Source organism: Muscardinus avellanarius (assembly GCF_963383645.1).
Source record: "Muscardinus avellanarius genome assembly, chromosome: 11".
Taxonomy (NCBI): Eukaryota; Metazoa; Chordata; class Mammalia; order Rodentia; family Gliridae; genus Muscardinus; species Muscardinus avellanarius.
The window spans coordinates 10284272-10301784 of record NC_137797.1 but is presented as its reverse complement, the minus strand read 5'-3'; the positions used below and the strand labels follow the sequence as shown (position 1 = coordinate 10301784).

Sequence of the window (17513 nt, the reverse complement as noted above, 5' to 3'; positions counted from 1 at the left end):
GCCCTCGCCCCGCCCCTGGAAAGCGGGAGAGTAAAGGGGCGGGGCGGAGAAATGTTGTATAAGTGTCTCTCCTCATTGGTTGGCTGCCGTGTCAGTTATAGTCTGCTTCGCTCCGGTTGGCGCGAAGGCTCCAGGCAGGTAGCGTGGACACCGTGCTGTCCCCGCCCAAGCAGGGGCCCGGGCGCGTGACGTTTCAGACATTTGTTGTTGGGGTTTGGGTCTCATTAATTATTCATCAGGTATTTGAAAGGGCTGCAGCGATTGGTGGCCGAGAAGCCGGGTCGGTTGTGTCTCAGCTGGGAGAGGCTGCACATACATTATTCAGATGAGGGAGGGGCGGGGCGCGCATGTATTAGTCAAATGAGCCGTGAGGGCGGGCAGCCGGCTGCGAATTAGCCTAAGTTATTAAAGATGGCGGCGGAGCGGAGTCGCTCCCCGATGGACTCCCCGGTGCCGGCCTCGATGTTCGCCCCGGAGCCCAGCTCCCCGGGGGCGGCCAGGGCCGCGGCGGCCGCCGCCCGGCTCCACGATGGCTTCGACTCGGACTGCAGCGAGGACGGCGAGGCGCTCAACGGCGAGCCGGAGCTGGACCTCACCAGCAAGGTAGGCCCGGCGGCGGCGCTGAGGGGCGGGCGGCGGCGGCGGCTCCGGAGCGCGGCGCGGGGAGCGCCGAGCCCGCCACCTGCCGGCCCCGCAGCGCCCGGGCCCCGCGCTCCCGCCGCGCTCCCGCCGGGGTCGCCGCCCTCGGCCCCGCCACGTGGAACCGGCCCCCGCCGCCCGGGCCCCCACCTGCGCGGCCGAGACCCGGGCGGCCGCGGAGAGCCCGGGCCGCCGAGGGCGGGGTGCTCGGCGGGACCCGGCGCCCCAGGGCGGCGGGGGGAGCAGCCGCGTCTCTTCCTGGTGTCGGGAAAGGAAACAGAAAGTAGTCGCTCAGTCGGGGAGAAGGGTGTCCGAGACCTGTCCCCTTCTCCAGTCCACCCGAGACAAAACGGGAAGATGGTCGTGACCCAGAATCCTGCCATCTGGGAGCGGAGCCTTAGCTTGTGTGAGTGGAATAGTGGACGTTTTAGGAAGTGTTTGCCGAACTGTGGAGAATAGGCAGAAATACGGGGCTCACCTCTGTGAGAATAAAACAGTAAGTGTAAGATGCGACGGGTGTTTTGAAGGTTCTTACCCAGTGCCAAGCTGGAGTCAGATGGGGCTGGGTTTGATCTGTCATTTAAAAAGGCGCTGCGACCTTGGGAAATCGTCTCTACCCTCAGTCCTACAGCGGCCTCGTCCTAAGAAAGTACAGGTGCACTGCAAAGTAGAAGTGCATGCTGAGACGCCTCGTGTAGTGTCCACCATCCTGGAAACAGCAGGAGCTTGGAGTGAACTGGATGGCTGGCCATTCTCAGTGAGGATTAAATAGCCGCTGATGGAAGATAGAATACCAGTACCACCTACCTCTTGTAGGATAGTTACAAGGGATATTTTATGGAGCTTTGAAAATGTTTGGACTTTTCATAGCTTATGGTGGCAAAGTCCATGAAACTTGACCCTAAACTGTAGAGAACTTTCCCTGCAACTTGAAGAAGGAACTTTTCAACTGTTCTTTTTCTTTCTAGTTTCCGCTGAGCACTTGGAAGCCAGCTTGCTTTTTGTCACAGTGGTCCTTTCTGGTGCCTCTAATGCTGTCGTGAGGATGGCTAAGCTGGGGGGTGGGGGTGGGGTATGAGGCAATGTAACCCAGGCAGCATCCAGGTTACAATTACAAGCTCTGATGAAATCAGCTCAGGATGTTAAAAGGTAGGCACCTGACTCAAAAGTGGACAAGCTGGATGTCAATACAGGGTCAAGGTGCTGAAGAAACCTGAAAGCGCACTTGGAAGTTTCAGAGCATAGTTGTGAAGAGGGTGGTACCTTTATTTCCTGATCAGGTTATTTAGTGTTCGTGGATAGGGAAGTGTTACTTCACCTCCTAGCTGGGGAAGTCCTCATGACTTTGAAGTTGAGAAACTATATGTATGTAATCATTGATGAAGCTGGGCACGGTGGCGTACACCTGTAATCCCAGTACTTGGGAGGCTAAGATAGGAGGGTCACAGGTTTGAGGCCAGCCTCAATGATTTAATGAGACCCTGTTTCAAAATATAAAATAAAATAGGACTGAGGGTAAAGCTCAGAGGTAGCATGTCCCTGGGTTCAATCCCCAGTACCACAAAAACAAAAAAGTAAATACAAAATATTGATGATATTGAAAAGAAAAACTGACCATATTGGGGAGAGAAGGAATGGGTTGAATGAGTCCTAGCCAGGCATGGATGGCACACACTTGTAATCCCAGTACTTGCAAAGCTGTGACAGGAGGATCGCAGGTTCGAGGGCAGCCTCAGCAGGTAGTGAGACTCTTGGTCAACCTAGTGAGACCCTGTTTCAAATAAAAATAAAATGGGGGTGAAGGTTTAGCTCAGAGGTAGATGGCCTCAAGTTCAACCCCTAGTGCTGCCAAAAGAAAAAAAAGAATAAATTGAGTCTTGAAAAGATTTAATATTCTTGCTACAATTAAATATGGGAGTCTGTGGCTCTAAAAGCATCCTAAGTGAGGAGCAGTTGAACAGTTGTGATGAGTTTCATGCAAGAAGATTTTTCTAGAAATGATTGAGTAAATAAACTTTGTGATGACCACTTTTTGAGATGTGGACTAGATGCTTCTTATTCCATTCGATCTTTATAGTGGCCTTAGAATGGAAGATAGTATTACTGAAAAACTGAGATTTAGAGGGGTCAAATTCTGTCCAAGGTCACCTAGGAGTGGAGAATGAGGTCTGAGATGCCATTTAGTGAACGGCCTCCCCAAATAAGTGGCTGGTACTTCAGGGGTATTGACAAAAATTTTCTTAGTGGTGATACTAATACTCACTTAAACGGTAGTGGTGTTTTGTTGATGAAGCTGAGTCTTGCAGGCAATTTTCATTGCTGTTTCACAAATAATCAGGATAGTTAAGGTAGAACAGACTTCCTCCCCCTTATTTATATTTATTTATTTATTTGTACCGGAATTGAACACAGGGGCATTATACCTCTGAGCTACACCTCCAGTCCTTTTCATTTTTTATTTTGAAATAGGGTCTTGCTATACCACGGAGGATCTCACTAAGTTGCTGAGGCTGTCCTAGAGCTTATGATCTTTCTGTCTCAGCCTCCCAAGTACTAGGATTATAGGTATGTGCCACCATGCCTGGCCTAAAACAGAATTCTTTTTTGCTATGGTGGGAGTCATTGGCCTGTGGGTCGAGGGCATAGCCTTGTATGAGATCTTTGTCCTTGACTTCCAGATACAGACTGCAGGTAGAAGACTGGCACATAGGCATAAAAACACCGCTCATTAGTTTCTTAGCGCAGTGCTAGGTTCTCAGTTGTTTGGGTCCTGCCCCTCTGTGAAGCAGCAAGAGGCAGGCTGCTCATTCCCTGTCTAGGATGGGTTGTGGCTCAGACATACTCAATTTAGTATACCATCTGGGTCAGGAAAGGCAGAGAGGGCGTGAGGGGCCGTGTAGCTATTTTCAGTTAGGGCACTGTGGGTCTCGGGGTCTTTGGTTAGGCTGTGATCAGCTTTGGCTGTGGTCCTCTCTAGTAAGTGTGGTCCTAAGGCTGTTGGTTTCTCTTCTAGCTGGTTCTAGTGAGCCCTACATCAGAGCAGTATGACAGCCTACTTCGGCAGATGTGGGAGAGGATGGACGAGGGATGCGGAGAGACCATATATGTCATTGGGCAGGGATCAGGTGAGCATAGTTTTCCTTTCATTTATTTTTAACAATTACTTAGAGTACATTTTCCCTCTTTCTCAACTTTCCTGCTCATGTGTCTCAGTTGCATTGATGGTTCAGCATCTGCACATCTGTTTGGAGGACACGATAAGCAGAGTGAACGTCAGTTCTCTCCTTAGTGGTCATGATGTGCTAGGCTGTAAAGATTCCCTTTCCAAGCAGTTCTGCAGATGCTTTCCTTCTACCTCAGTGTTTCCCATTTGCATCAAAGGAAATGAAGCACAGAGCACAGAAACTTCTTACCAGGTGACAGCACAGTCAGAGTTGGGTCTAGAGTTGAGCTTGCCCTCGGCGGCTCCAGGCCCTCCTCTCCAAGCCCTGGTGTGGATCCCATTCCTGTTCGTTTCCTGTTTCACAGAGAACCCCTGATTCCTCTTGATGTGAGCGAGGAAAAGACTCCCAGAATTCCCTGCCTTGGCCCAAACTACACTGACCATTCATTTCAGTCTGGTTAGCTGTGATAACAGAGGTTCCCTTCTGTCCCCACGCGGTCCTGTCAGACATGTAGGCTTGTGACCATTCTGGCTATTGTCCTCCAGCCCGCTTATTCATTGTCACGAGGCCTCCTATTTTAGAGGAAAGCAACCCCAATGCCCGAGTCCCAGATAATATTGTAGGATTCCCCACCACGCCCCAGTCACTCCTAGTTTACAGTGCCAGTACAAGGCCTACTTTACCTTTAATCTTCATTATGATATTCTATTTGCTGCAATGACAGCTGGGATTGTTAAGGATTACAAATTTAGCCTCTACCAGCACTTGTCTCTGTAATCTTTGTAGGAAGCCCAGAATGGGCCTAGGTGCATCATTAAGGTAACAGTTTCCTTTACCCAATGTAGGCTTTGCTAAGGCAGGTAAGAACTCTTTTTGTAGTCTTACTTTAAGATTGAGGAGATCTCCTGAGCCGGGTGTGGTGGTGCACTGCTTGTAATCCCAGCATTCGGGAGGCTGAGACGGGAGGATGTCGTTTGCAGACAGCCTCAGCTACTTAGTGAGGCCCTTTGCAACTCAGCGAGACCCTGTTTCAAAACAAAGAATAAAAAATAGAGCTGGGGGTGTAGCTCAGAGGTAAATGTCCCTGGGTTCCATCCCCAGTACTGGGGAAAAAAAAAAAAAAAAGATTAAAGAGATCTCAAAATCATCCTTTAAATATTTGACTTATATCATTAAGTATCTTCTAAGACTTGATACTGTTACAAGGTTGTTTTGTTTTGCAGTACTGGGGATTGAACCTAAGGGCATTCTACCTCCAGGCTACACCCTCAGCCTTATTCTTTATTCTTTATATTGAAACAAGGTCTCACTGAGTTGTAGAGGCCGGCTACTAACCTTCATCCCTCCTGTCTCAGCCTCCCATGTAGGGGGATTACAGATGTGCACCACCACAGGGCTTACAAAGCTTTTTTGGATACTTAAAATCTGGTCGCAAGAGCTAGGGATGTCACTCAGTGGTAGAGCACCTGCCCAGCTGTCCAAAACCCCGGGCTAGATCCACAGCACCACAGGGTGCGGGGGTTTGCTCCCTGCTTCAAGAAGCAGAGATGGCATTTAAACGAGTAGCCTCAGTAGGGGACAATCTTTGGAAGTGCTTCAGGCGGAACCAAAGGAAGAAAGACTTGATCTCCAAGTACTGCTGTGCTTTCCTTGAATCTCTCCTTTCCTTCCCATTCTTGCTGCTATCCCACTTAGGGGTTTTATCACCTAAAAGGGGCATGGTCAAAGAGATAGGCAGACCAAGAAGTTGAATGTCAAGAAAGGGAGGGGATGCTGAGTGCAGTGATACACACCCATAATCCCAATGGCTTGGGAAGCCGAGACAGAAACATCTCCAGTTCAGCAGCTAAGCGAGACCCTGTCAAAGTTAAACCAGCAACAACAAAAAAGGCTGATTCTGAGTTAGCATCCCCAGTACTCCCCTGTCCCCTACCCCAAAAAGAGAGGACAGAGAGAGAGAGAGAGAGAGAGAGAGAGATGGGGAGATGGTCATCTTGTCAAGTGCTACTGAGGCAGCAATGAGTGTCAGGTGCACTTGGTGAATTTACTTGGTGACCAAGAAATCGTGGGTAGCCTTTCGGAAGCTTGTCAGGAACATATCTGGCTTGCTTTAGTAAGAGGAACCACCCAAAGATCACTTCATGCTTGGAGAGTTTTAGAAACCACATAAAGGTCAATTTTGACAAGTGCTGGGACTGGTCTTTGAAGACCCAGATTCTTAAGGCTCCCTCTGTCGTCTTGTGGACTGTGAATTTTACCATGCCCTGGAAACTCACAGCTAATTAACCCTTTCGTGGTAAAGCATAAGAAGATGACAAACGCTCATTAGCCTGTCTCCTCCACACCCAAGCATTATCCTTGCATCCACCGGTTGGCTGCTGTTAGAGCTATAGTGACTCCTTCCTGCTGGAATTCTTCAGAGGCAGAAAGAGGTTGGGACGAGTTAAACAAGTTGAGCGGCAGAGGACTAAGCCAGATGCAAGATCCCAGGGGTCCGCGTCCTCACCCGCTTCCTGTGTGTCCTGATGCTTCACGTGTTTATCGCCCTCCCTCTGAAGGAGGGACGGTGGACTTCCCCATCTCAGAGTAATTCTGTATGGACAAATTAAGACACTAAAAAACTAAAAGCATTCTATTTATTTATTCTTTAATACTGGGGATTGAGCCCAGGGGCCTTATACCGCCAAGCTATACCCCCACCTCTTTTAATTTTTACTTTGTTTCTTTTTTTTTTTTTTTGGTGGTACTGGGGTTCCTGGAAGCCCTTCTATCTCCAGACTACACTCCCAGACCTATTTTTACATTTTTATTTGGAAACAGGGTCTCCTAAGCCAGCGCGCGCGCGGCTGGCTTCAAACCTGCGCAATCCTCCTGTCTCTGCCTCCCAAGCGCGGGGACTACAAGTGTGCGCCACCACGCCCGGCTAATTTTTACTTTGAAACAGAGTCTTGATGCCTATTGAGGATCTTGCTAAGTGGCTCATACCTGCGACCCTCCTATCTCATCTTCCTAAGTCCTGGGATTACAGGTGTCCACCACTATGCCCAACTGATAGTGAACTATTCTGAGCAGTAAGAGATATGTGCTTTTTATGTATCTGTTCTTTTTTTGAGGGGTACGCTGGAGAGTGAACCTAGGGCCTACATATACATATTTTGGGTTTTTTGTTTTGTTTTGGTTTGGGTTTTTGTGTGTGTGGGGGATTACAAGCGTGTACCACCACGCCTGGCTTTTTAAAAATATTTATTTATTTATTTATTTATTTATTTATTTTTGCTGTGCCAGGAATGGAACCCAGGGGCATTCTACCTCCAAGCTACACCCTGCCCTATTTTTTTATTCTTTATTTTTGAAACAGGGTCTCACTGAGTTGCAAAGGGCCTAAGTATCTGAGGCTTTCTGCAAACCTGCAGTCCTCCTGTCTCAGCTTCCCAAATGCTGGTATTACAAGTATGCCCTACCACGCTTGGCTTTTTTTTTTTAATTTTTGAAACAGGGTCTCACTGAGTTGTGAAGGGCCTCGCTAAGTAGCTGAGGCTGTCTGAGAACTGTGGTCATCTGGTTTCAGTCTCTTAAATGCTGAGATTACAAGTGTACGTCACCGTCACCCCACCCAGCTTTTTTTATTCTTTATTTTTTTGAAACAGGGTCTCAAATTTAGGTCTCCTAAGTTGTAGAGGGCTTCACTAAATAGCTGAGGCTGGCTGTGAACCTGGATCCTCCTGTCTCAGCCTCCCAAGTACTGGGATTACAAGTGTGTACCACCACACCTGGTTATCCAGCCCATTTATTTATTTATTTATTTATTTATTTATTTATTTAGTAGTACTTGGGTGGAACCCAGGGGCTTTCTACCTCCATGCTATACTCCCAGACCTATTTTATGCTTTATTTGGAAACAGGGTCTCACTAAGTTGCTGAGAGCCTCACTAAGTAGCTGAGGCTGGCTTCGAACCTGTGCGATCCTCCTGTCTCAGCCTCCCAAGCACTGGGATTATAAGTATGGGCCACCATGCCCAGCATAAAGTTAGTATTTTAGAAGAAAGCGAGGCAATATGGCCTAGTAGTTTAGGGTCTGGATTCGGAATCCTGGCAGCTTTGGATTTACCTGCTGGGATATTTTTTTTTTTTTTTTGGCTTTTGGTTTTTGGGTTTGTTTTGTTTTGTTTTGTTTGTGATACTGGGGTGGAACGCAGAGGCTTTCTACCTCTGGGCTATACTCCCAGACCTAATTTTTATATTTTATTTGGAAACAGGGTCTCACTAAGTTGCTGAGAGCCTCACTAAGTAGCTGAGGCTGGCTTCGAACCTGTGCGATCCTCCTGTCTCAGCCTCCAAGAACAGAGATTACAGCGTGCGCCACCACACCTGGCGATTTTTGGGGTTTTTTGTTTTGTTTTGTTACTGGGTATTGAGTCCAGGGTCATTACAACTTCTAACCTATACTCTAGCCCTTTATTTTTTTGGGGGGGGGTTTGAAATAGAATCCCACTAAATTGCTAACATTCTTACTAAGTTACTAGGCTGTCAAACCTGTGATCATTTTGTCTCAGTCCTCCAAATACTGGGATTACAGTAGTGTGCCACCATGCCTGGCTCTGCTGATTTTTTTCTTGTCTTCAAATGTGGATAATAATAGAATTTATCATATGTGAAATAGTGAAGAATAAGTGAGAAGGAAATAATGACATATAAATGTTAATGAGTATTATTAACTGTAGTAATTTTTTTCAGGATATGGATTTACATGAGATTTCTTTCAACAAAAAAACCTTGTTTGTGGGGCTAGAGTTGTAGCTCAGTGGTACAGAGCTTGCCCAGCGTGCACAAGGCCCCAGGTTCTATCCTCAGCATTGTAGAAAATAACCTGTTTGTTTTTCAGATACTGAGTCATGACTTTCACAGAGCCAGGCACTGTATTGAAAATGCAAGGGACTTAGGGAAAGTGCCACGTCTCTGTAGGGTGTCAGGGAAGACACAGAGGAGCTACCCCACGGCTCTCTGGCTGGGTGGAGGCACTGGAGCCAGAGTCTTTAGTGGGTCAAAAGGAGTCTAGGAGTGAAGAGTGTGGGGAGGGGAGGCAGGGTCCCTGAGTGCCAGGCCTAGAACTGAGTATCCCCAGAGTCTGGAAGTCCTTGCAGCAAGCTGAGCAGAAGAATGCTTACAGGAAGTGGAAGTGATCTGGCAGGATGGAGATCTGATTAGAGTCGGGCATGGCTGAGAATGTGGCCTTTAGTAATTGGACCCCTGGGCTTTTCTCCTCGGCCTGAGTCTCTCCTAAGGTAAGGAATGGGATGCTGCTGGAGAAGGTACTATGACCCCTGAGAGTCCTGAGGGACAAGGGTGCACAGCAGGACCTCAAAACATCACTTTTCAGCCAGGCGTGGTGGTGCACACTTGTAATCCTAGCATTTGGGAGGCTGAGACAGGAGGACAATTCATGGACAGCCTGAGCTAGTCAGGCCCTTTGCAACTCAGTGAAACCCTGTTTCAAAATAAAGAATAAGCGAGTCGTGGTGGTGCACACTTGTAATCCCAGCATTCGTGGTGGTGCACACTTGTAATCCCAGCATTCATGGTGGTGCACACTTGTAATCCCAGCATTCGGGAAGCTGAGACAAGAGGATCGTGATTTGCACTCAGCCTCAGCTACTTAGTGAGGTCCTCTGCAACTTAGTGAGACCCTGTTTCAAAATAAAGAATAAAAAATAGGGCAGGGGAGCCGGGCGTGGTGGCGCACACTTGTAATTCCCGCGCTTGGGAGGCTGAGACAGGAGGATCGCACAGGTTCAAAGCCAGCCTCAGCTACTTAGTGAGGCTCTCAGCAATTTAGTGAGCCCTTGTTTCTAAATAAAATATAAAATAGGTCTGGGAGTATAGCCCAGAGATAGAAAGCCTTTGGATTCCACCTCCAGTACCACCAAAAATAAATAAATAAATAAATAGGGCAGGGGGTGTAGCTTGGAGGTTGAATGCCCCTGGATTTCATTCCCAGACCTGCAAAAAAGAAAAAGAAAGAAAAGAAAAAAAAAAAACATTTGGGCTAGGGGTGTAGTTCAGAGATAGAATGCCCCTGTGGATTCCATCCCCAGTATCAATAAAAAAAAAAAAAAAAAAAGCATTGCTTTTCCTTACATGGAGACAGGGGAGGTTGGGCAGAAGTAGAACTGGGGAGTCCAGTGAGGATGGCAGGGCTCACCAGCCCCTCAGCAACACTCGCCTCAAGCCCTCTGCCCAGAAGGTGTCCAGAGCTCACATGGCCATGCGTTTAGAAACTCTGCAGCCCAGCTGCTCTCTCTTACATATATTCAAGGACTTGACATAGGAAAGCTCCTTGTGGGTCATTAGGGAAGGGTTGAGATATGGTCCCCATCTTAGGATGCTTACTGCAGGGGGACTCATCCAAGACATGACCGCGCAAGGCAGTATGTGCCAGTATTGTAGAGACAAGTGTTTGTGGGCCACTGGGATAGGAACTCCATGAGCAAAGGTGTAGAGCTGAGGCCATGCAGGGGATCCAGGGGAGAGGGAGACTGGGCCATGTGCCCCGGGACAGAGCTTTCAGGGGGAAATTTGGAGATGTGGAATACACTGGGGAGTTTTTAAGGAATTGGGGTTGGAATGCTGCCTGGTCTGGAAAAGCTAGAGGGGTTTGTTTGTTTGTTGTGGTGTTGGGATTGAACCCAGGAGCATTCCCTCTCTGAACTATACTCCTCCAGCCCTAGACCTTTTTTTTTTTTTTTTTTTTAATCTTGAAATAGGATCTCACTAGCCAGGCGTGATGGCGCACGCTTGTAATCCCTGCGCTTGGGAGGCTGAGACAGGAGGATCACACAGGTTTGAAGCCAGCCTCAGCTACTTAGTGAGGCTCTCAGCAACTTAGTGAGACCCTGTTTCCAAATAAAGAATAAAATAGGGCTGGGAGTATAGCCCGGAGGTAGAAAGCCTCTGGGTTCCACCCCCAGTACCACAAAAAAAAAAAAAAAAAAAGAAGAAGAAGAAGAAGAAAGAAAGAAAGATCTCACTAAATTGCAGAGGAACTTACTAAATAGCTTAGGCTGACTGCAAACGTGTGATCCTTCTGTCTCTGGCTCCCAAGTATTGGGATTACAAGGATGTGCCACCATGCCCAGCTTCAAATCAAGCACTCTTTTTTTTTTTTTTTTTTCCAGTGCTGGGGATTGAACCCGGACTTCATGCATGCTAGGCAAGCACTCTACCACTGAGCTACATTCCTCAACTCAGAGGTTTTGATGTGGAAGTGACACTACCAGAGCTCTGGTTTATGTAGAAGCTTAAGTATCTGGGTCTGTGCAGGAGGGAATAGAAACCTGATTTGCTAAGACCCATTAAGAATCTATTGTGAGCCAGGCATGGTGGCACACACTAGTCATCCCAGCATTTGGGAAGCTGAGACAGGAGGACCAAAAGTTTGCAGCCAGCCGGGCGTGGTGGCACACGCTTGTAATCCCAGCACTTGGGAGGCTGAGACAGGAGGATCGCACAGGTTCCAAGCCAGCCTCAGCTACTCAGTGAGGCCCTCTGCAACTTAGTGAGACCCTGTTTTCCAAATAAAATATAAAATAGGTCTGGGAATGTAGCCTGGAGGTACAAAACCCCTGGATTCCATCCCCAGCAACGCCACACACACACACACACACACACGCACACACACGCACACACACACACGCACACACACGCACACACACACCCTTGTTGTGGTGATTCAGGTAGGATAAGGGCTGGGATCAGGCGGTGGCAGTGGATCAGCCAGAGGGTAGAGAGCAGAGGAAGAAGGGGAGAGCACGCCGAGCAGGGCTGGGATGGGCCTTCGTCCTGGCGTCCTGGAAGGCGCTGTCGACGTTACAGCAGGGTGAGAGGAGGGGACTGGTCAGAAAGGAAGAGGGACGCTGGCTTGCGGAAGAGACTGGGTGTGGAATCAGAGTTCACACGCCCCTCGCTGCTCCCTCCCAGCTGAGACCCCACCATTAAGCGGGAGCACTAACACCGCCTCACAGGCTCCAGGAGGCCCGCTGCCTTGCTCGTGCTGAGCACGTTTGCCATTGTTTCGGTACTCGTGCTGGAGTTTGGATCTCAGACTGCCAGGCATCATCTTCCAGGCCATTGGAAACTCAGTGTGAGCCCAAGGAAGAGACTGGCTGCTAGAAATGAATGTTTTATAGTTTTCAAAATGATAGTTGAAGCCATATTTGGAGACTAAAGGGGAATTTTAGAGGAAAGAGAAGAAGAGGCCCTTGACGTGTGGCTGGCAGAGACTAGCATTGGGGGTGGGAGCGGAGGAGATAGACGGGAGGCACATGGGAGAGGCCGGCGGGCATGCCAGGTGGAGGGCTGTGCTTCCAGGAGGAAAGGCAGGATGGCCAGCAGTGCAGAATACTGTAGGTGTCCAGAACAGGAATGGGAGAGTGGCCAGAAGGCCATCGAAGACGTTTGCAAAGCGCAGTTTCTGCTGGACCTGATGGCACATGCTTTTAATCTCAGTACATGGGAGGCTGAGACAGGAGGATCCCAGGTTCAAGGCCACCCTCAACTATTTAGTGAGGCCTTCTGCAACTTAGTGAGATCCTGTTTCCAAATAAAAAATAGGGCTGGGGGTGTAGCTCAGAGGTCACCCCTGAGTTCAATCTTCAGTACCACCCCCCCCCAAAAAAAAAAAACCCACAAAACAAAACTACAGTTTCTCCAAGAGTCATTGATGCAGAGCGAGTGGGGAATCAGCAAGGGTTGGCTACTTTTTGCAACGTCTGGTGGTCAGATGAAGAACAGAAGAGATGTTAGCTCAGGAGATGAACTGGGGCGAGGGATGAGGCTGGGATTCCTTCGCGGTTTAGGGGAAGGAGCTGGTACGTGAGGGGAGAAGGAGGGGAGGAGACAAGGAGCGGGCTTGGAGCAGCAAGGCTTTGTAGAGGCGGTAAAAGAAACGAAGCTGCTGGGGGTCCCCCTCGGGGTGAAGGGCTCGGAGGGACAGTGGGAATCAAACCTGGCTCTGCACAGAAGCACTGCAGGTGTGGTGCCGCAGGTAATCATGAGGAAGCTGGTGGTCAGCCTGTCCTTCTGCCTGCCTCTCCTCCTCCAGGTCTCACGCCCCTTTTACTGGCTGTCTGCTGGACGTTCCGCCTGAGCCACCTCAGTTAGAAATCTCGCTCTCAGAGCGATCATAAAATCCTCCCACTTTCCTCGTCTCCATCGCTTGCGTAGATTATTAGAATTACTTCCTCTCTGGGCTCCCCCTCTCTGGCCCAGAAGATCCTCCTAACCCTCCTCAATCTGATGTCACTCCCCTGCCTGACCCCAATTCCCACAATCTGGTACAAAAGGTGTCCTGCTGCTGTCTGCCTGTCCCACTTCCATTTGCTCTCCCACCATTCCATGTCTCTGACCTGCTCCCAGCACACCGTGCCTTCCTGGCCCCTGAATGTGCCATGGTCTGCTGTGCGTGGCTTCTTGACCAGGCGTCCATCCTCCTCCCTTTCTCTGTGGGCTCAGTGCTCAGCCCTGGACACCCAGTTCGGGCAGCACCTCCACCTCCCCAGGCTGGTTTTACATTCTCTATCAGTTCTGCGCATAGCATTTAAACTGTTTTGCAACAATTTGTTTCCTGACTCTCTCAAGGGGCAGTGAGCTGGAGCTCGCTAAGGGCACCCGTATTTCCAGGACCCAGCATGAGGCTGGGCTTAAACCTGGGAAAGTCTCGGTGACTGATGCTGAGTGAGTCACTCGGCCCCGCTTGGTAGGGAAGGCCGTGGCACTGTGCTGTCTTAGGTCAGTGTGCCCGCATTTTCTCCTGGGTAGAGTACCCGTTCTCCGGAGCTGGGCAGGGCCTTTGGTGGGTGTGCTTGACTGGCTGGCTTGTTGGCAGGCTGGTTGGTCAAGACTCCCCCTCCTGCTGATGTCTGGGCTCTTGTCACCAGATGGGACTGAGTACGGGCTGAGTGAAGCCGACATGGAGGCCTCCTATGCCACAGTGAAGAGCATGGCGGAACAGATAGAGGCCGATGTCATCCTCCTGCGGGAGCGTCAAGAAGCTGGTGGCCGTGTGCGTGATTACCTGGTCCGGAAACGTGTAGGAGACAATGACTTCCTGGAGGTCAGGTGAGGAGGCCTCAGAACAGTTCAGAGGTCCCAGTGCCTGGGGGCTAGGGCTTCACAGACAGTAGGGATAGGACCTGTGACACTGGACACACCGGCGCTCTCCCTTCTCCCTTCTCTTCCTCCCCTCCTTCCCTTCCCTTTCCTGAGCAGGGAAAACCCAGGGCTGTGAGGCTCCCCTCTGTTTCCGTATGAGAAGAAAGGAGAAGGGCCCAGCCGTGCTTTCTTGGACACTCTGGGCTGCATTTGCTCTCCCGTCAGCCTGGAAGACCGGGCCGGGGCTCTGGGGAGAGCACTTGGTCACTTTGGGGCTCTTCCCAGCAGTGAAAGTCAGGGGAATCGTCACTGAGGGAGTCCAGAACTCCCTTGCTCTGTCTTCCCTGGATTCAGTTCTAGGAACGTTCCCAATGTGCTCATCAGGAGCAGGAGCAGCCGGGACCCAAGGGACACAGGGCTGAGCCTGGGTTCAGGGCTCCCATTTCTGGGCTCTGAGTTGTCTTTCCTGTTCACTCTCACATGAATGTACGGGTCCATGTGCACGCAGGGTAGCAGTCGTGGGCAACGTGGACGCTGGCAAGAGCACACTTCTGGGCGTCCTGACACACGGCGAGCTGGACAATGGCCGCGGCTTTGCCCGCCAGAAGCTCTTCCGCCACAAGCATGAGATCGAGTCTGGCCGCACCAGCAGTGTGGGCAATGACATTCTGGGGTTCGACAGTGAAGGCAACGTGGTGAACAAGCCTGACAGCCACGGCGGCAGCCTGGAGTGGACCAAGATCTGTGAAAAGTCCACAAAGGTGATCACCTTCATCGACCTGGCTGGCCACGAGAAGTACCTGAAGACCACCGTCTTTGGCATGACCGGCCATTTGCCTGACTTCTGCATGCTTATGGTAAGTGTGAGGAGCCTCTGGAGGGGCCTCGGCAGGGCTGCCGGGGACGTGCGCAAGGGGTCGCAGACTGAGGCTCTGACACAGGAAGGATGGCAAGTTGGGGACCTCAGCGCTGCAGCCCTGAGTACTGTTGTCTTCTCAAGGGTTGAACCTTGCCCTCTCCCCTGCATTCGACCAGGAGGCTCCTCTCGGTAAAAACCAAGATGTCACTGGAGAGGCTAAGAGGAAGGTGTCTTTTGGGTTTTACTTACTGTCTTCAAAAATGTTTTCTAAACATTTGGGCGTGGTGACGCATACTTGTAATCCCAGTACTTGGGAGGCTGAGACAGGAGGATCACACAGGTTCGAAGCCAGCCTCAGCTACTTAGTGAGGCTCTCAGCAACTTAGTGAGACCCTGTTTCCAAATAAAGTATAAAGTAGGTCTGGGAGTATAGCCCAGAGGTAGAAAAGCCCCAGGGTACCACCCCCAGTACCGCAAAAAATAAATAAATAAATAAATAAGTAAGTAAGTAGGTAAATAAGTAAATGAAAAATAAATGGACCTAGTGATAAATGCTTATAATCCCAATATTTGGGAAGCTGAGACAGGAGGAATGCAAGTTGAAGACCAGCCTGGACAACTTAGTGAGACTCATTTTCAAGATTTAAAACATAGGGCTGGGGGTGTAGCTCAGTGGTAGAGCACCCCTGGGTTTAATCCCCAATACCATGAAGAAAAATGGGGAGGACCCTCTTTTGACAGAGCATTGGGTGCTTTGAGAAGGTGGCCCCTCAGAGAGAGGCCTGGGGAAGACGTGGGAGCGCCTCATCAGGAGGCTGGCAGCAATCACAGGGGCCGACAGGCGGAGTCTTCATTTGGGGGAGAGGATGGCTGCCAGCGTGCGGGCCCGTCTGCGGGCTCCTGTGGCCTGCCGTGGCGTGCTGATGGCAGGCTGTCCTGCCGCTCCTCCTGTGGTCTGCCGTGGCGTGCTGATGGCAGGCTGTCCTGCCGCTCCTCCTGTGGTCTGCCGTGGCGTGCTGATGGCAGGCTGTCCTGCCGCTCCTCCTGTAGCCTGCCGTGGCGTGCTGATGGCAGGCTGTCCTGCCGCTCCTCGTAGCTTACCGGCTAGCGTGACAGTCTGTGAGCAACTCGTTGTTGAGGGTCACTGGAAAGGAGAGGACGCAGAGGGGCCTGTGTCGGAGCCTGTTGCTGTGCCTGTGTGTGTCCTGCTGGGCCTCCCCTGGACAGAGTGGGCGTAGTGAGGCCGCGGCCCTGCGCCCGGCCTCAGCCTCCACAGAGGCGGGAGAGGAGAGACAGTGTGTGAGCGCACCATTGTCAAGTTTTCCTTTGGCAGATCCTTCCCAAAGCCCTTCCCCATTCCTAGTTCCTCAGCTGCCTGTGTTAATAAGTATGGTGAACACAAGCATCTGTCCCTAGCAAGCTTGCTCAAGTTGTTCCACAAACACAGGTTGTCAGGCCACTTTCCCAAACTGGAGAGTGGTAGAGAGAAGCGGGACCCGCCGTAGGAACGCTCTTGTGGCTCTTGGCCGAGGTTCTTAGGATCTCAGCGTGATTTCACCTCCCATCTCTCTGAACATTGCAAAGGGCCATCACCAGATGTTTTGACTAGGTAAGGAAGGGGTCTCAGAGGGAGATCCATGGGGCATATTCGGGGCAGTCGCTATTAAGAGTAAAACCTGGGCAGGTGGCGCACACTTGTAATCCCAGCATTTGGGAGGCTGAGACAGGAGGATCGAGGTTCACGGACAGCCTCGGCTACTATTTAGGCTCTTTGCAACTGTGTTTAAAAATAAAGAATAAAAATATAGGGCAGGGGGTATAGTTTGGAGGTAAAATATCCCTGGGTTCCATCCCCAATACCACAATAAAATAAAATAAAGAAGAGTAAAAAAAAAAAAGAGTATAGAAGCACTGTGTGGTGGCGCACACCTATAAGCCCAGTACTTAAGAGGCTGAGATAGAAGGGTCACAGATTCCAGGCCAGCCTCAACAACGTAGTGAGACCCTCAGCCAGACCTTGTTTCATAATAAAAAAATAAAAGGGCCGGGGTGTAGAATGTCCCCGGGTTCAATTCCCAATAACAAAAAAAGAAAAAAAAGTTTTTAAGGACCAGATGTAGCTCAGTGGTAATGACCCTGGGTGAATCCCCAATGCTGGAGAAAGAAAAGCTTGCAGGCCACAAAAGGTAAATAAATAAGCACTTTTCTTAACTTTTGTTTTAATTCACATGTAATAACTGTATAAATGTATAAGGCATGCTGATGATCTATTTTATTTTTGTGGCACTACAAATGAAGTGGGCACTCTAACTTTGAGCTATGCCTCCAGCCCTAATTTTAATTTTAATTTTGAAATAGGGTCTTGCTGGGTTGATGAGTCTCACTACTTGCTCCAGCTCTCCTCAGACCTGCCCTCCTCCTATTCAGCCTCCCAGGTACTGAGATCACACGCGTAGGCTGCCAGCCACATTGATATTCAACACGTGTATACGCTGCATACCTGCCTTTCCTGTTCTTTTCGTTTGTGTTGTGGTGGTGATGCTGCTGAAGACGGAACCCCGGCCCTGCAGGCCCTGGGCCGACGTCGTACTTCTGAAGGGCCCCCAGCCCTTCTTGTCATTGCTGTATGTAGACTGCAGCTCTTTCCTGGGGATGGACCCAGGGCAGTCGACCTCCGGGCTACGCCCCCAGCCATATTTTTTATT

General features: G+C 50.1%; 1 protein-coding gene across 1 annotated transcript in view; it reads left to right on the top strand.

Annotated features, from left to right (window-relative positions):
- Window positions 1-411: 411 nt before the first annotated feature.
- GTPBP1 (GTP binding protein 1) overlaps window positions 412-17513 on the top strand; it is a gene marked incomplete at both ends in the record, with an annotated part of 28005 nt that continues 10903 nt past the window's right edge. The window contains 4 exons of the mRNA XM_080705983.1: window positions 412-603; window positions 3653-3764; window positions 13736-13916; window positions 14458-14806. Of these exons, the coding sequence (XP_080562109.1) occupies window positions 412-603; window positions 3653-3764; window positions 13736-13916; window positions 14458-14806 (834 nt within the window). The remainder of the gene's footprint in view (window positions 604-3652; window positions 3765-13735; window positions 13917-14457; window positions 14807-17513) is intronic.